The sequence below is a fragment of the Manacus vitellinus genome, unplaced genomic scaffold, assembly GCF_001715985.3.
Source record: "Manacus vitellinus isolate BGI_N305 unplaced genomic scaffold, ASM171598v3 scaffold_6_pilon, whole genome shotgun sequence".
NCBI lineage: Eukaryota > Metazoa > Chordata > Aves > Passeriformes > Pipridae > Manacus > Manacus vitellinus.
In genome coordinates, this window is record NW_021940750.1 from 20253411 (window position 1) to 20272205 (window position 18795).

The 18795-nt window shown below is 44.6% G+C and overlaps 1 protein-coding gene across 2 annotated transcripts in view; it reads left to right on the forward strand.

The window, feature by feature from the left end:
* The window catches only part of IFT43 (intraflagellar transport 43), a 42720-nt gene extending 25330 nt beyond the window's left edge, over positions 1-17390 (forward strand). For both annotated transcript variants that reach the window (XM_029964239.1, XM_029964240.1), the window contains 6 exons: positions 2438-2470; positions 2971-3017; positions 14862-14934; positions 15870-15945; positions 16296-16358; positions 17145-17390. In XM_029964239.1, the coding sequence (XP_029820099.1) occupies positions 2438-2470; positions 2971-3017; positions 14862-14934; positions 15870-15945; positions 16296-16358; positions 17145-17255 (403 nt within the window). In that variant the 3' untranslated portion in view covers positions 17256-17390. The remainder of the gene's footprint in view (positions 1-2437; positions 2471-2970; positions 3018-14861; positions 14935-15869; positions 15946-16295; positions 16359-17144) is intronic.
* The last annotated feature ends 1405 nt before the right edge of the window (positions 17391-18795 follow it).

The following is an 18795-nucleotide window of genomic DNA, read 5'->3' on the forward strand; positions in this document are numbered from 1 at the left end:
TCTTCCTGTGCTCCAGAAGCTTCATACTATATTTCTGGGATAGTTTTCTACCCGTGAGCTTATCAGCTGGTTTGAAATACCAGTTTCATCAATGCTATTCCAATTCATATATTAACAAACATATCTAGTACAGGTGACTGGAAGCAGAAATCTCCCCTAAACAAAACAAGTAATTTCTCGTTCCTGCTCTACTGTAATTGGTATTTAAATGCTCTGTATAAACCACAGCACTGTCAGCATGAGAGACTTGCATCACCCACTGCCACCGTCAGGCCCTGTGGCAAAGGGACTAAGGTGTTCTCCTGGGGGGGCTGACCACGGGGCTTTTACTTGCCCTAGAGAGAGGAAAGGAATGGTCTTGTTTGACAAGAGAGTGTTTTAGATCTGGGCTCTGGGATTAAAGGGGTAACTACTATTCCCCCCTCCCAACTGATTAATTTGTTCCCCAAATTACTATTTTTTTCCAGTATAGTGCAGCTGTTTCATAATTAGGTATTTGTTTATTGTCCTGAGTAAGTCCTTTCCTAACACAAGGAAAAGTTGAGAAAGCTTAAGTCTCAAAACATGAGCGAAGTAGTCTCTGCCTCTAGGACTAACATATGACTGCCTTCCCTGTGGACCACCTGGATATCTGTTATGACAGGGAGCTTAGGAAAAAGAAACAGAAATTGCTTACAGGGATAGCAGGAGTGACCTTCTCCTGGGAAGTATAAACATGTGGTGTGTTTCACTCCTGCCTGGAGACAGGAGATGAGTAAAGATGTAAGAAGTGTGAGTACTGAGGAAGAGAGTGTTATTTGGGGTTGGACAATAATCAAGAATAATGGGATCATGCTAAGAAAAGGTTAGATTTAACCCCCAGGAAATCATCTCACTGTGCAAGGCTGTGCAATGCCATAATTTGGGATGTTTCAGTTCACTGAAGGCAAGGCTATGAAGGCAGTGTGTGGGAATCAGTTCTGTGAAGGCATAAGGAAGGGATAAAATTGGAGAAATCTTGCATCATCTTTCCACCTCTGTCTTTTCAGAGTCTAAACTCCAGTGAGAGCTGGTGGTGGCCTCTCTGAAGCCATCTTCTTCTTTCTCCATGGTATCAGGGGTTCACAAAAAGTGCTTTGTACTATCACTGAGGAGAAGGATGGAGCTGAACAGTTCATCCTCACTGGAAGAGCTCTTTCCTAAACTCCCCAGCTCTGTTGCATTTCTGCCTCGGAACAGAGGGTTCAGATACAGCTGAAAGCCCAGATGCAGATGTCACCCACAGTGACATCTGCAGTTCTGATTATAGCAGTGGATATTACTGGGCTTAGATCACCGATTCAGTGTAATTTTTAACTTCTTACAGACTGCAAGCTCCAGGGAGAGCAGTGGAGACAAAGGACTTTCTTCTCCTTATACCTCTTCTTCTTATAGCTAGACATCCTCTGTGCCCTGCTCCTTGCTCTTAGAAGAATAGATTATTCATAGGAGAGCTGATGAAGATCGTAACTTGCTAGAGCAGAGAGCAGATGAGGAGAGGCCTGTCCCATGTCTCAGAATTGCTTTGAAAGGAACAGTGCAAGGCAGTGAAGCAACTTCTCTTACATCTTGGTGTGTCCTGGGACAGTGCATGTGGTAGGGGAGGGCCCCATTTATTCTTTGTCATAGCACCCTGACTTCAGCAGAGGGGAGAATATTTATTCCCAACACATAGAGATGAAACTTCACTCTCCAAAATGGCCAAAGCAATCAGTGAGTGATGGAGTATCTGCTAAAAAGAAACCTGGCATTTAATTAACTTTTCAAAGTGCTGGTTCAGCAACCTCCATGTTTTACATTTTGAATATTGAACAAGTGTTCCTAATCGGGACTGAATTACTTCTGGGCTTGCTGGGGTGGAGAGCAAGCGAGCTGCCATTTGCCAGTGCCTCCCCCCCATGTTATTATTATGAACTCCTGTTAACTCAGCCAGATCAGCCCTGATTTTCTGCAGCAACTGCATGTCTGACCTGAACTTGTCCAATTTGGATGGGACTCCTAACCTAAAAGGCAACCAGAAAATCTTTATGTATAACCAGGGGAAGGAAGAACCTACCTTGTAGGTAGACAAAGTATAGCACCTCCTTCACTCCTTAAAGCATCCACCTCTCTACTCAGGTAAGGCAAGCTTTACCTGCAAATGATGGCAGAGGGGGTGAAAGAGTGTCTGAGAAGCTAAAAAACGAGGGAGTGTTGTTCTTGCTGTATTCAGCCATGGCTGTCTTTTGGGATCCAAATGGTTCTTCATCTATCTGTTTCACTCAGGGACTTTTTGATATACTGGTTTAGTGGTCACTCAGTGTGTTATATCAGACCTGGTGCAGAAAACTGTTTTGCACAATAACAGTTATGTAGGGAAAGGTGCAGTTTTTTAATTTTCTCTAGCCTTTTCTAAGCATAGGCCTTTCTCATCTTACAGGTCAGGAAGAAAGCATGCAGAAGAAGTAGAAGAGTAAGTTTCCATTGTTGCTGAGACTTCTTCCACAACTTTCATATTTGATCTCACAGAGAAGGGGCACAGTCCACTAAGCACCAGAACTCCAAGATCTGAAACTTTGGAAGTGTGCAGAGCCTGTCATGAATTCATGCCATGTGTCCTGGGAGGGGGCAGGGCTGGTCATTCTGTAGTTCCCTGGATGTGGAGTAGGTGATGGCTCTGTCACTCCCATGTAACAGAAAGAAAGAAAATTAAAAAGCAACTGCTTTCCTCCCAAACCCACCCCAGGCCCTACGGTCTGCAGCCTAGAAGTTTGTCTTAGGTACAAGGCATGTTGCTTAAGCTGAGATTTCTGCTGAGCCCGGCAGTGAGGGGTATGGAAGGTCAGTCTGCTGTTTAAGCATATCTGGAGACTCTCCGCTTGACAGGCCATGAGGCTTGGTGGGAAGGAAGGGGGCACAACAAGATGCTTTTCTGGGTTTGCAATTGAAATTCTTCCATGTGTTTTGCTGCAGCCATCGTCTCAGACAGCAGAGCCTGGAGGCATCAGATGATGGAGGAGGTAAGATATCACATACTTGTCTACAAGAAGTGCCTTCATGCATGTGTGGGGACTCTCCACTAAAGTAGCAGAAGCATCCTGTAAGAAATTGCGAAGAAATGAACCGGTCTGAGGGTAAACAAATGTGGAAGTTGCCTGGGTCTCCCCACCTGCTGAATGAGGGAGAAATTAGAGGAGATGGAGAAGGAAGATGAGGAAGTGAACCTGTAGTCTAACTGGCTCCTCATGGACACAGAATTATAAAAGACCCTTGGAAAGAAGGAAAGTGTCGAGGACACTTCTCTCTATGATTGCCTCCACATGGAAAATTGTGGACTGGGGCAAAAAGAGAGCTAAAAGCATTAAAAGTTAAAAGGTTAAGAGTGGAGAAGGGATTCAGTGCTGTCCCGAGTTAGGTGATAGTATGCTCTGCATAAAGCCTCTCACCTGTTTTATGACAACATCCTTGTCTTGTTCCCAACAAAACAAGTGCCTGCACCACTCTCCCAGGGTCTCTGTAATAATGGAATTCTTAATTTAAAAAATCTGTTTACCCTAACCCAAGATCATAAACTAAACATAAGAACTGGTGGGTAATCCCAACCCATCCCTATGCAGGCTGCTGTGAAATCTACTGACTTAGCACTAGTTTTCTTTATAGTGTATATCACCTGCTCTTCTAGGACTGGATGAGTCAAGAAAAATCTCAGGAAAAATCCACAGTATGAATTTCAAGATGAACACTAGAGAACTGTGAGGAGCATAAAAATTCTTTAAGTCTCTGGAGCTACCTCAGTTTTCAAGGACTAGGAATCTTATACAGTGTATAAAAAGTTGCATCTGTAAAATATCATCAAGCATCAGAAGAATTACTTGGAGTCACAAAGGATCAGACATCAGTATGGTTAATGAGATTAAATGAAGACTTATTTGGGTCTTCCAGACAGATTAAGCATTGCAACACATGATTGCCATAAGTGGCACCTTTATAGCATTGGCATCTTCAGAACAGACTAAATTTTCCCCCTGGGAGGTTTCTCGGGCTTCTTAAATTTCAGCGTATGTCACTGAGGCTGCTAGTCTGTTCTGAACAGCTCTTTGACTGTTTGCATATGTGCTGTCCTTTTTGTTGAACTGTGGTCATGTACTCAGAGTGTAAAAACTGTCTTTGCTAACCAGGCATAAAAATGCTTGCCAAATGTTTGTTTGCAGCATGTGACTTTCAGCACTCCAAGACCTTGGGTGATAAAGATAGAATAGAATTGATGCACAGTGTGGTCTGAAGATGTGTTGAATCCTAATATGCTTCAGTTATTTATCTGTGCCTAACCTATGGTTAACAGTTGGATTTGGATTGTTTGCAAACTAGAGTTCAGCTTTGGATTAAATCTGTGTTAGAAGAAAGAGCCTACTAACCTGATATGGTTCCTACCCAGGCAGTTTCTGGTATAGTGAAATATGCTGGGTTGTGGATCTAATTTGCATATGGAAAAATCTCTAAATGGATCAGTGCACTGCAGGCTCGTGGTCCTATTTCTACAGGGAGATTAAGCAAGCTGTTCTGGGAGAGGAGTTTTCCATGTGGGCTCAGCAATTGCAGTGTAGAGAAGTGACAAATAAACAAACTGCAGAACCTGAATAAAATTACTTTTTTTTTAATAAGCAGAGAGATACAACTAACTGTCTAGTGAAGAAGGCAGGGAGTAGCATGCACTGGCTGCGTCTGTGCAGTAAATTGAGCTGTATCAGCCTCCACTTTGCATAGAACTGCACTTGAGTTTGTGTCCTTAACTGTAACAGTAAAGCTTAGATTCTAAACATACAAAAATCAAGACATTGGTGTATGGATCCCCAAGGATGGGTCACGGTTATTTTGTGCTGCATAATGTGTTAGCTTGTACACCTTAATATGAACAGGCGCAGTTGTGTAATGATTGCTGCTGTCAACCAATACATTTGGATCGCCTTCCTTTAACCTATTAGAAAGCTGAGCTGTACCATTCCATTAACATTGTTCGTCCCCCATCCAACCTTTTCATTAGAAGAACGAAGGACAAAACTATATGCCCTTAAAAAGTTGTTCTTGTGAATTTGAAATGTGCTCAGTTGTGATTGCTTATGCATCACTAACCCCCAGAGGCTCAGAATTTGGAGTCCATTTGAGAAAGTGTTAAAAAAGCCTAGGGCCTAGGGAGAGCACAGTTTGGCATGTGGAGAATAGAGGGAAGGTTGTAGAGCCAAGTGGAGGCTTTTGGGCTTGTAGTTTCAGAAACAAAAGTAGAATTCTTTCACTGCTCTTGGCCTGTGTATGAAATAGCATCTGATTCCTCATCTCTGTTGGAGTTTGGGAGAGGACAAACACTTCTCAGGCTGTGTGGAAAGACTGAAATAATATGGGAGATTGTAAGTGAGTGGGCCAGACAGGGACATGCATGGAACGATCTGGAGTTTCAGCCATTCATTACAGTTGCACAGGGAAACCCAGAAGGTGCAAGTCATCCATGCTGCACAATACAAAACACTGAGATACTAGCAGTGAAGTACCTTGGCTCAGGTCATGCTCAGAATTCATTTTCTCTGTTTTATATTTTTCTTTCATAAAGGCTTGTCCAGGATAAGAGAGCCCTTTAAAGAGGCGCCAGTGTTGAGTTTTAGGAAAGCAAAGACTTGTGTTTGACTAAAAGCACCATTTGCTCCTGTAAAACCCCCAAGTTGAAAAGACTTTTGAAAAAGTTTAGCATCTCTCCAAAAGTAGCTCTGGAATGTCTAGTTGCTAGCTAGGGTGATTTCCTACAGCACCCCTGTGAACTTAGTGCCCATCTTCCTGAACACATGCTGGTACACGCTACTACACAGGCACAGCAGATAATGCACCTTTGTTAGGTGGATATGTGTCTCACTAGACTTTGTCATGGGGGGCCAGGTCCTCTGCATGGTGGGAAACCTGCTTTAGCAGGATTTAATGCATCACAACTTGAAGAATAATAAACCTCCACAAGCAACGCAGAAGTGTTTAATTCCTAAAGGACAGGCCTAGTTGAGTCACTTTTGGCCAGGGGCAGTTGGGGCCTTAATGCTTTGTATGTAGCAATCTGGGCAAACTGAGAGAGAGGAGTTTAAGGGTAATTGCTCAATTTTCTGTCCATGTCAACTGGGGAAATGAGCAGCAGTGACTGAGTTCTGTACGGCAGGGAAGCTGCATGAGATGGGAAATGTGAGACTACTGGTGGAATTCAGTATGTGCTATCTGCAGAGCTTCGTTTTCTGTAGTAGCCAAGAGCTTCTGCCAAGTGCAGACTATTCTTTTTCATGAGGTGAGAGGGAAGACAGGACAACCAAGCTCACATTGAAGGCCTTCCCTTTGCTCCTTTCTCCATCAGGGTATAGAGGGCTTTACTCTGCTTGCGTGTCTCTTTCTGGCATGCAGCTACAAAGAGCTGTTTCCTGTTGGGGCAAGAAATGCTGGCATTCTACCCCCCATGCATCAATCAGCTTTATCCTTCTGTCGAGAACTTTCTTTGTTGTTCCTTTCTTGTCCACCAGTTCTGCACTGCTGAGTTGCACTCCCCTAGATTTCTTTCTCCTCACTGCTTTGCCCTTGGATTTTCCTCCTCAGCACTCTACAGGAGCTTGTTAACTGAGGTTGTAATCTCTCTCCCAGCTATTCTTCTCACATGGACTATTGCCCCATCTTCAGAAGTCCCTTTCCACCTTCTCTCTGTTACCCTTGAATGCGTAGCTCCTAGAACAGGGCTTTTCTTGGAAGACTGGTATGAGATGTGTGATTCTCTGTCTATAGGAACAACGGCTTGATATTTTAAAGCAGATAGTGTGTGTGAATGAGACAGCTGATTGAAATGAAAGCCTGACTATGTTACACAGACAAGCCAAACCTGACCTGCAGGTGAGGAAGGCTGCTGGGAGACAGTCACTAGTTCTGTGCCCTCAAGGCAAACCCCCTTCCTACCTGCTGGGAAGCCTCCTCAGGGAAGCAGAGCTGATGATTAGACCTCTCTATGCAATGCTGAACCTCTGGAAGGACTTATTACCCTTCTGGCATGTGCCAGCAGCTTCTTTGCATTTGAACAGGATGGGAGTCCAGACTGTGAACAACAGAGGGGGAAGTGGGCATATGCTGTGGTCCCCACATCCTTCTGGGGAATGAGGTCTGTCCATCAGGTGGGAGATATTCACAGCCATATAATATCCAACACCTCTTGAGCTGCATGAGAATATGCACCAGTCATGATATTGCTCCAAAAAGAGCTGAGAATAGAGCACAGTGAGGGTTATGATTGGCTCTATCATTCCTGATTAAATTTTGCCAGTTACCTGGTAAACTGCTGTTTTTACAGAGCACACCAAGTGCTGCTGGATCCCAGGGGCCATGAGCTGCAAGGACAGCTGCATTGGCTGAGCATGAGGGTAAGAGAAGGCAGAATTTGCAGGAACAGTCAAGGTTATGGCCAGTAGGTATTTCATAGGCTCAGAAGGCAGTGATGGAGTGGTTTGGGGAGAGCTAAATGGTTGAAAAGTTCTGAGCATCAGTGAAATGGAGACAGAATGAAAAATATAGTGTTTTGGAAGTGGTGTGAATGGGCTGAATAGAAGGTTCTGGGGCAGAGAGGGTCAGTGATTGTTGAGTTTCTGGGATTTGCATTGTGACTTTGTGTGTGGCTCTGTCAGCACACCACAGTCTTCCCCTTGGCTGCTCTTCCAATGTACTACCCCGAGTCTCTGTGCAAGGTCACTGAAGGGCAGACTCCACCCAACCTGATGGTTTCCACTGAACTGTTGGTCCAGGCCAGTTTGAACTCCTCCAGTAACTGCTGGTGTTGTGATAGAGAGCCTCTGGTGTTCAAAGAAAGCTCCCTCTTGACAGCCCCAGTGGTCAGGGGAGAGCAGAGAATATGTCCCAAGAGATTGTCTGAAGTTCTATTTGAAGCAGCAGACCACTGGCCAAGGGGCAGTGGACACCTTAGTTACAAGGGAGCACACAGCTTGTTGGGGGCTGAAAATCACAGTTTGCGTAAGCGTCTTCCATTGCTAAATTCTGCGATATGGCTGATACACAGTCATAGTGGGTCTGTGATTGCTGAGTCCGTAAGTGTAATTGACGGACTCGGTTTACCTAAAATACCCTTTAAGAAAAAGCTCTTGAAAGATGATTACAGAATTGAGACACCATCATTTAAAATTGCCTGAGGCAAACTCCTTTGAAAATTGCAGCAGTGGAGGGACAGAGAGAGAACCGCATACCCTTGATTGTAGTGTCATTCCCTCAGGACTAGTCCCCCCTCCTCCTCAGTTTCTCATCTGATATGAGAGAGAGCAGCAGTAAGATTCCTCATCTGTCTTATGAAAATCCGATTCTTAGTGGCTCTGATCAAACCTGTCTGGCTGTCAGCAGCGGTGGCCTTGTGTGGAGGGAAGGAGGCTTCTGAGGAGTCTCTGGATGTGAAAGTGTCATGGGTGCTGCCGATCAAAGAGGCATTTTTTAATAAATATATATAAGAAAAAATAAAAAACCTAAGGATTTAGCACAAAAGAAATGTAGTTTGTCTTGTTTTTGCAGCATAACATGAAGAGGATGAAATAGAATCAGACACGCCTGCTCCTGAACATGCTTCCACAGGAGCATCCTGAGAAGTTGCTTTCCCTGCCCCAGTAATGTTCTAATGCAAAATCTCTCATCTCCAGCATTGCTGAAGAGGGTTTTGTGTTTCTGAGTTCACCAGACCCTCTCAGGGCACCTCATGCCTTCTCATCTGCTGCCCCACTACCTGCTGAGTATGTTTCAGCAGGGGAATACTGCAAAGGAACAGAGGAAAAGAGGAAAACAGATGTTACTGGGAAGGAAGGCAGGCATAGTGCTCTGTCAAGTGGCTGTTGGTAAGGCTAAGAGCTGTGTTATCACTCTAAATGCTGATAACCTCAGGAATGTGGTGGACTCCAGGCCTGGCCTCCAGTTTCTCCTGTCTTCTGCTGCTGGTGAACAAACCCATGCATTAAGAGGTTCCTCACCTTTAAGGCCATCAGTGTCTGCTCCTACTTCTTGCACTGTACAAGCCATGTATTACTGCTTGTGAAGCCCTGCACTGAGCCCAGCGACTCATCTGACAGGGCTGTTCCATGCCCCATCTCTCCTCACACTTCATAGGGACTTAAACTGGGCAGAGCCTTTGTGTCAGTAGCAGCCTTGGGAACTAGCAGATATGCCTGATGCCTGTTCCCAGCAAGCTGTCAGGTGTGGAAGAAGCGATGCCACACCAGGTAGTCCATGAAAGCACTACACTATTGAAGCAAGTAGAGTGTCTCATGGCCCACCCGACCCCCCAGCCAGTCATCTGTCTAGCTGAGATGCAATATTGTGCAAGGCAAACACATGATCTTTTAAGGCAAGGCTGTAGGGTGAGTACTGAGTCTGCTGCATGACCTTCCCTAGATCCTGTGAATCCTCTGGCACTTGCTCACAGTGTGACTTTTCCCATCAGCTTGGCCAGATTGCGCTGTTACCATTCTCTTCTGAAGAAGGATGCTTTGGGACATGGGACACTCAGGTTATCTTCTGCATGTCTCAGCTTTTTAGGCAGTGCCCTGGTAGCTGTGGTACTGCCTGCTTTTCAGTCTACAGTTTTCATCTCCCTCTTGGCTGATCAGGCAGGCACGCTGTTCTGTGTTGGCCTACTGGTAGGGCAATTTCAGTCAGGGAAAGGCATCCCTATGAAATTAATGTCCAAGCATCCAAAGAAGTATTCTTTATCCTCTCCAATTGCCTGCTGCTCTCCTGAGAAACCTTCCAAGAGGCTTCAAGCTTGTTTGTGTGTTCAGCAGAAGCTGTCTGTGTCCCTTGTTCTTTATGGTTTTTTGAAGATTTTTTGCCTGTTGCTTTCAGTTTTTTTCTTTTATTTTTTTTTTAATTTTCCATTTTTCCACTTAGAGAGAAAAAAATATTTATTGCATTGAGATGCACTAATTAAAGCCATTTTCTGGTGTTTGGTTACTGAAGTGTTTGATGTCTCTCTGACAAGACCATGAAATGCACACAGTGTCCACAGGGACAGAATTTGCTGAACACGGTGCTTTGTAAATGAGGGGACACAGCGTCGCAGCAGCTCATGAATATGAAACGCCCATGATGCTACCTCAGTGGACTTGGGAACACAGATGAATCCTGTCATGTGCTAAATGAGACCAATTTCTTTCACTTAACTTCATCTTCAATCAGACCTTCCATTTGCCTGTTTAAAATTCCCCAAACGTGATGCAGAAGGTAACAGCATTCAGTAAAACAAAGTTTTGCAGCAGCAGAGGTACTGTAATAATTTCAGTTTTACATTTTATGAGCAAGCAACTTAAACTAAAGTTAGTTTCATTCTTATACCTGCTTGGTTACAGGGGACTGCCAGATCCAGAAGCCACTCTTTCTGTTTTCTGGATATGGTGGTGTGTGGACAGGGAGGGCAGCACAGTTCCCACCACAAGAGTGTCCATTCTGAACTGGTCTTTGAAACACTCACCCAGTTGGGGGAAGTGAATCAGACAATGTGAGATGAAGTGTTTTTTTGGTTTTTTTTTTTCAGTGTCAGGATGTTGGCTCAGGAGACTTAAAGCAGTTCAGGAAGGAAGCAGTCACCACACTGCTGACTAACTGCAGGCCTGACCTGGGATATCGTTTCTAGATCCATCTTAGCTACTGATTTATTGCCTGACCTGGAACAGATGCTGTCTGTCCCCATTTATGCTGTCTTGTATCTAACAGAGAACTTAGTTCTTTGGGACAAGGACCAGATCTTGCTATGAGTTTGCAGGATTTTAAGAGACCCAGCCTGCAGGTGTTGCTACTAAATAAAAAATCAGCCCTGCTTGGGAGGGAAAGTGCAATTCACCAACTTGCAGGAGCAGCTGGGTATTAGGCTGGTGCAAGTTCTCCCACCTCCTGCTTGTTGCATTCTTTGGTTGTTAACCTTTGCCTGTCAGTAAGTTATTTGCTAAGAGGTAAAAAAGATGATGATTACTGCATATACTTTAATATGAACACATAAAGTCCTCCTTTCTTTATGACTTGAAAAGCTGCTGTTCCTTGCCTATTGTTTGACTATCTGCATGTTGCATGGGTCACCCTCAGTCTTTCCTCTCCATCTTTTCCTCCTACCGTTCACACACTTCTGCCTTATGTAATTGGTGCTTTGCTGTAATTTAGTCATGAAGTTCTTTTTGTGTAAGACCTAGCTCAGTTTAACTATTGCAGTAAAAACGTTCTTACTTACATGCTGGAACTTAGATGTTCTGAGACACTCAATTTGGTGCAGTGACTTAACTCCCCAGTTAGCCAACATTTGGTACTGCTGTCTCCTGCCCCACCATAACTTCTCTATGAATACAGTCATTTTGGTTTCATTCTTTGTTCACCCTTATTCACCATCATCTGGGAGGTGGAGGGGAGTTTGCATTTGTCATCTAGCACTCACCATTGTGTCATCGTGGTGCTCACTCATCATTGCACGGGCCATTTGTTCACTTCATTGCAGTGACCTGGTGTGTCCTTTTGTGCAGTTATTTCTAAGGTTTGCCTACATGAGCATGAGAGCCTGGCCAGTAAGGTATGTGTCAAGGTTCAGCACCAAAAACACAGGTTTATGGAAAATTATCTGAAGCCCCCACACTGAACATGAGAGTTAAAATGTTGATCACAGAGCAAAGCACACAGAGTGGGGGTTTGTAATATAACCTTGTTTTTGGAAAAATGCAGCACAAGACTGGGAGGACATGGTCCCACGAACATTTCTGCGTCTACTAATGTTGTATGTAAAGCCTCACTGCAGCGAATGGCAATACTAAAAGTACAGCTTATGCCTACTCTATTGCAGCACGATAGCCCGTGTGCTTCTTTGCCTTGCAGCTGACATAGGCCATGACTTGGCTGTGTTACCACAGCTTACAGGGAAAAAAGATCTGAGTCCCAAGAAGAGCAACAAAAACAATTAGGCAGCTGGAGACTGACTGAGGGGAAAGGTTGGGTGATAAACTGAGAACTGAGACACTTTGCAAACTGTACAGAGAGAGAAGGAAGAGGGATTGTTGGAGAAGTGGGAATTGGCAGAGGGAAGAGGAAATTATGAGTAACAAGTGAAATAAAGACCCAAATATTTCAGGGCTGATTTGCCACTGATAGCAGTTATCACAGGGAGCTGATATTTTCTTAAAATTTGTCACATTTCCATTCTGTTTCCTGTCAGCTTGACAGTCCTAAAGGGCATTGCTTCTGCCTAGAGATGGGCAAGGCATCCTCACTTTGCAGTAAGAACAAGCTTGCGGTGGCCTTTGTTGGAGGGGCTGGCAGGAGCCTCCAGAGCATTTGCAGCTCTTATGTGTGAAATATTTTTAGATTGTCTATAAAATATCAGAACCTTGAATTTCTTTTGGAAAGAATTTCTATGTGATCACCTGGATTTTGCTAATATAGAGTGGAGGTCACGCTCTGCAAGGGGTTTAGAAATCTCTCCATGGAATTCAGTGGCAATGAGACAAAATCAGCACTGAAGAACCCAGGAGTATTTGGGAACCTGCAAATAGAGGGGACATCACTGACCAGGCCCTAAGTTTACAGCTTTTTCTAGTGCAAAAAGAGATCAACAAAACCAAAACAGAACTTGGAAGCGAAGACTCCAGAAATAGCTGCCAAAATGAGAACTGAGTGAAGAAATTCAGTTTGCTGCAAACACCTTCCACATTTCTGCTGTCAAAAGAGGATAAGGATCTGACTTTCTCCTGCTACAGGGAATGTGCTTGAGGGGTGAAGACAGCTCTGTTCCCAGGTAGTTCTTAATTTAGTTGTGTTTGCTGGGAAAGATTCATAGTCTCCTGATGAAAAGGATAAATTAGCTCAGGAGAGGTTAGGTGTTTCTCATTCCCTTGCTCGTTTGCCTGGACTTAACAGGGCACATCTGCACAGAGCTGCATTCCCTACCTTGGACCCGTCTCACCAGTCTGTTCCCTCCTCGGTATTTGTTGCTATATAAGCAACAATAAGGGGCTTTCTCCCACATTATTACTGAGCAGGTTTTACCAGCTGCCTCAACTGGTCAATCTGTCCATGGTGATATTTTTGTCCCATAAGTGCATTTTGCTACAAGTTTTACTAAGAGCTGAGAGCCCCTGCAGGGAAGAGCCAGCAGGATAGCAGCTTCTACCAGGTACTGTCCCTTCAACCAGAGGAGGAGAGATCTGCCTCAAATGCCCAGCCATGCACAGGTGAGGCCTTTCTTGCACATGCCTCCTCTATCTCGGACACAGCCTGGGGGGCTGTTGCTGCAGTTTCCCTTTAAATGTCTTTGGGAAGTTTGCTGCAGTTGGAGAGCTGCTTCGCAGGCACCTGCTCCTTAGGCGGCTGGGGAGCTAGAAGGCACAGCTCTGCTGAGGCTGGCCAAGCTGTCACTCCTTTTGCCGTGGCCAGGCTCTTGCGACAGCCCCTGTCCCACTCAGCCTTCCACCAGGCAGCCAATTAGTGAGAAATCCCACTGGGTGGCCAGCTCTGGATGGCCACCTCGCCAAGGCCCAGGCTGACCCGTGCCCTGCTGCAGCTGGGCCAGGGCTGCCTCCTGGCCAGCGAGTGGGGGAATATGATGGACATTCAGCAAGGGAGGGCAGCTGAGAGCCTGCACAGCTCTGACAGGCGGCTGGACCAGGGGCTTCTCAGGAAGACTCTGCCCAGAGCCCTCAGCACCATAGGTGGGAATGTCTCTCCAGCTCCTGAATATTCATCTCAGCCTGGGCTGAAAAAAGTGGCAAAGCCAGGCCCAGCTGCCTGCTGCCATCCAGCAGTAGCATGGCCAGGCTGTTGGCAGAGCCAGGAGCAGCCTGCTCACTCCAGCACTGAAGGAGCCAGCTCTGCCTGTACACTAGGCAAGTGAAACCTCTTCCCTGAGCCAAACCACCAGCTTCTGCGTGGTCTGTGGGCTCAGGGTCTCTGGAGAGCCTTTGTGGCCTTCAGTCTTTAAAGATGCTCTGTGTTGGGGTACTCTGTTCTTGTTTTGTGCCTCCAGTTACTTTCCCTTCTCTTCTTCTCCTTTTTTACTGTCTAACTTTTTATAATACTTTGTAAAATCACAAACCATACAATGCTTTCAGAGCCTTACTCCTTTAGCAGGACTCAGTGTACACTCAGTTCTTCCTCCTCTCCTCAATTCTTTTGTTTCTAGCATCCTTTTTAGCTGGAGTAGCCACAGTCCTTGTGCTGGGAATACCCAGTGACCCTCATCCATTCCAGAGTCACACTGGAAATCATGAAGAGGTTTGTGACAATGCAACTAGATCCATCTTCCTTGGTGTTTATATCTGCTAGACCACTAGCACTTTCTTCCTCAGCCTTTGGGATGGTCACAGGTCTACACAGCCTGAGACCCCACTAGCAGTTTCTTCAACGTGCAGTTTTACATAGCTTCTCTCAGTTTCTGCCCCAGATTTCATTTCTAACAGAGTCTTGGTGACTGATGGCTGAGCAAATGATAACAATAACAAGCAAAGTCCTGCCAGCTGATGATGGCAAGTAGGCAGCAGGGTTTAGTGCAAGCGGCTTCTTGCGGCTTCACGGTTGTGTTCAAATGCATGGTCCATGGCCTACAGAGTTCTACCCGTACTGGTCCTCTTGGAAGATTTCTTGTGACCCCAGGCTTCAAACTTTTGTTACCTTGTTTTAATATTAAGCAATATATTTTTAATTATTGCTAAATAACTCCTTTGCATTTTCCTTTAATAAGGAACAGGCTGCTTCATATCTGTGAAGCAAGGGAAGCTTTGTCTTCAGTGAGAGGAGAGCAGAGCACAACACTCCTCACTTACTGATGCTGCTTTCTCTTGTTGCAGACATTCCCGTGATCCCTGATTTGGAGGAAGTCCAGGAGGAAGACCTGGCCATGCAAGTGGCAGCTCCCCCCAGGTAAGAGCACTGCCAGGTGCTCTTGAGGCTCTCATCAGCTGTGTGAACTGGCTAGTGAAATTAAACCCATTTTATGCCTCTGGATGTTGGCAGCAGTGCCATTCAGCAGGATTTAGTGCTGTGTTTTGTGGCAGCAAGGCTCCAAGCTGAACAGCGCAAACTTCTTGTTTCCTATTATGCAGAAAAGCAAGTACTGCATAATCTCTCTCTTTATAAAAAACCTACATTAGAATAACATATTTGATATTGCAGAATTAAACTTTTAAAAGTGAGGAATTACTTGATTTAAAGTTGCCTATATAACCTCAAATGTCTCCTACACATTTTGATTACATGTGGTCGTAGGCTGCTTTGCCCTCCACAGGATATCCTTCTTACTCAAGTGCATAGTTAATTTGCAAAGTACAATCCTGTTGTTTGAAGGTGCTATCAGAGTAGCCTTGGGGTTAGCTCAAGGGAGACCAGAAAGTTTTTAAGAATGAAAGTTTTTGGGGTTTTGTCTTAAACATATCAGGAAAATCTTCTCTGTTGGGTCTATTGCCAAGATCACAGACTGGGATTTCTGTTGACCCTTATTGGGAGGGATGGGATATGCTATGGTGCTGGGGCTATTTGAAGGCTTACTACAGTCCTCCTTCTAGCCATTGCAGCTAGTCTATGGATCTTCTTTTTGGCATCTAGTTTCTCTGAGGGAGTTCATGGTTGTTCCACATTCTATTTTTATGCATGTGTACAACCTGATACACAGATTTGTCAATGACTGTTCATTTGCTGACTGAGATATGGTTCTGTCTGGGTACATCCATCTCAGAAGTCTACAGGGGTGATGTGGACACTCAAGGTGGGTGTCACCAGACTATTGTTCGTGCCACCCTTTTCCTCACATGTGCTTCCACACTGACTGAAGCTTGTTCTTTGACCCTTTCTGGTTGCAGTGTGCAGGTGAACCGAGTGCTGACCTACCAAGACCTGGACAAAGATTTAATGAAGTACGCTGCCTTTCAGACTCTGGTAAGTGAATGTTGCTATGGGTTGACCAGTGTGACTCCCTCTCCTTTCAGGAGCCCATCATCCTCCACTGTGATACTCAGCTGCACAAAATACACAGCATTTTGCAATCCAAACTGCTTGCAGTCTGCCTGTAAGTTTGTTCCTCTCTGCATTGTGACTTTTGTGCTTGTTTGTGTCTGTAAATAATGTGTTATGGTATCTGCTGCTCAGATGAGGCTCCTGCTGTTGTTCTGGACAAAGTATGTGATCCTTATGAGGCAAATGTGCTGATCTCTAGCAAGACCTATCTGGTTAAATGAGGCTGTCTGCTTTCTCAGTGTCTGTAAGACTGACTCTGTGTGTGTTCATAGGATGGGGAGGTAGACCTGAAGCTCCTCACCAAAGTTTTGGCTCCAGAGCATGAACTACAAGAGGTGAGTCTTTCTTTTGTGGAAACACCAACAAGGTAAAAGCTTCTTGTGTGTCTCAGACTGTAATAGTAAGCCTTTGTTGGTGGGGTGGAGAAGAGAGAGCTTGTCCAAGGTGTAAAAGGTTTCATTTCCCCAGCAGATGATTTTAAAGATATATAGTGCTTTCTCAGTGTGAGTTTATGGCATCACTATGATTGGCCACCTTCAACATGAAGGAGCTACTAAGGAAAATATGAAGGGCCTAGTACTGTCACAGATCCCTGCAGAAACAATGCTGTGTTGTATATTGTCCTTTGGTAGCCACCATGAGCTACAGGTGGTTCTACAGAACAGTACAGAGGAACAAAGGCAGAAAGCATTTGGGGTTTGGGTAGAGGGGTTTTAAAGCAGGACAGAACAACCTCAATACAACTGGGTGGGCAGGAGCTCAGGACTTGCAGCAAAGGATTTCTGCAGCTTTGAACTGCATATGCTTCAGCAGAAGGGTGAAAGATTTTTATGGCTCCTCTTTATGACCTGCCAGGGTGTATCTAATGTTAACAAGTATCAAAAAATCTGTCCTTTATGGAATTTTGGAACATAAATAATTCTGTCAACATTTTTAAATTGTAGCAGGAATTCACATTTCATTTTGGCTAGTATTCCTGTTCTAGCCAACTGAATCTGTGACTTCCCTGGTCAGGGCAGTTACCATTTACTTTCTCTCTTCACTGAATGTCTGGCATTGTTCAGACAACTTTGGGTGTCACCAGTAACATTTCAGCATGTTTGTTTTTTTCCTCTTGGTAGGATGATGTCAGCTGGGATTGGGATCATCTCTTCACAGAGGTGTCCTCAGAACTAGTGACTGAGTGGGACCTGGGACAGTCTGAGAGAGAGGACCACCTCAGTCTGCCATAGAGTACTGGCAGAACAGACATCTCGTACATGCATCCCCTGTAAATAGTTTAGCACTTCAATTTTCTATTCACTTGTTTGTATTTGAGCCCTTACTTCAGACATGAAAATAAATAGGACCTTGCTTTACAGAAAAAACTGTCTCGCGAGAAGTTTTGGGTATTTTGTAATAAAAATCTTTGTTCTCAAAAGAGATGAAGAATTCTAAACACAATAAAATATTAACTTATGAACAGTTGCTCCACCTCAATAGCAGCTTTACAGATAACTGCACTGGTTGATCTTTCCTCTATGGAAACCCAGCCTCTCTGGAGTGGACCATCTTCCAATGGAGTGTGGTTTGCAGTGATGGTGTTCAGAGAAGCTTAGGGGGGAAATGAACTCTATCTCAGCCAGACCCAATACACTAGGACATCAAGGTTACCATCTTCCTCACAACAGAAACCACAAGTTGTCAGGATATCTGGTTTACATTTCATCCAGCAGCCTCCAGCCTTTCCCTGCTAATTTAACCCCTTTGCTGGAACATTACCTCTGTGTTGACTCAGGAAGCATCACCTGTTAAACTGCCAACACCACTTCTTACAGCACCTCTTTCTACCCTGAGGTTTCCCAGCTAAATTCTGACCAGGCATAACCCCATTTAGCTTTTGCAATCACATGAAACCACAGCTTGAATGGAGATCGCTTCAGGCAATAGGTAGTTTGCAAAGAAAATACTGTTTATTCCATGTGTGTGAAAGAATGGAGCCTGATGCTCTCAAAAAAGGTAACTCCCTGGTGGGTGTCTCCTTGGAACCAAGTGACCCACTCTTATTTTCATCTAAAGAAAAACCCATTTAGCTGTTAATACCTTATCCCCATAGAACTGTGGTCATTATTTGCAGGAAACAGTAACATTACTTCCTAAGCCAATGTCCTTCAAAGCCTTGTCCCATTGGAGAATCTTGCTGTATACTTTGGGGGGGGCAGTACAGGTGCTTGGGAGGAAGCTTGCTGTGCTGTTCTTGGCTTGTTTGGTCGGTCTAATAGAGTACGGCATTTCCATTTTTGTGACAGCAGGACAGGTCAAATAACTCACTGTGAATTCAGTACTCTGCAGAATTTCAGATCAGAGTTGATAAACCAGACAACTCTACCAACAAGAGTGGGGTCCCAGTCTGGGGCCACAAAAATGATGGAGGCTTATCTGTCTTAAGGACACACTAAGCTTTTTACGACCAAGAAATCTCTCCTGTAACTAGAAAACTAGGTGAGATGGAAGGGAAGCCAGTGTATGAAGGTTAATCCAAATGTCTTTCTGTGAGCAGAGAAACCTGTTTTGGTATGAGCAGAAACTTCCCAGCTGCGCTAGCATCTATTTTTCTGTGACACCTATGGTTCTTGGACAAAGAGAATTTAGAATGCTTCCTACATTCCAGAAAAAAAAAATTAAATTCAGCAAACTAAAATACTTTAGTAAATCAGAGAAACCCAACAAGCCACTCTGAGAGAGAAAAAAATGGGTGCTGTTGGCTACACCCCTCTGGCTGGGGGCCCTGGA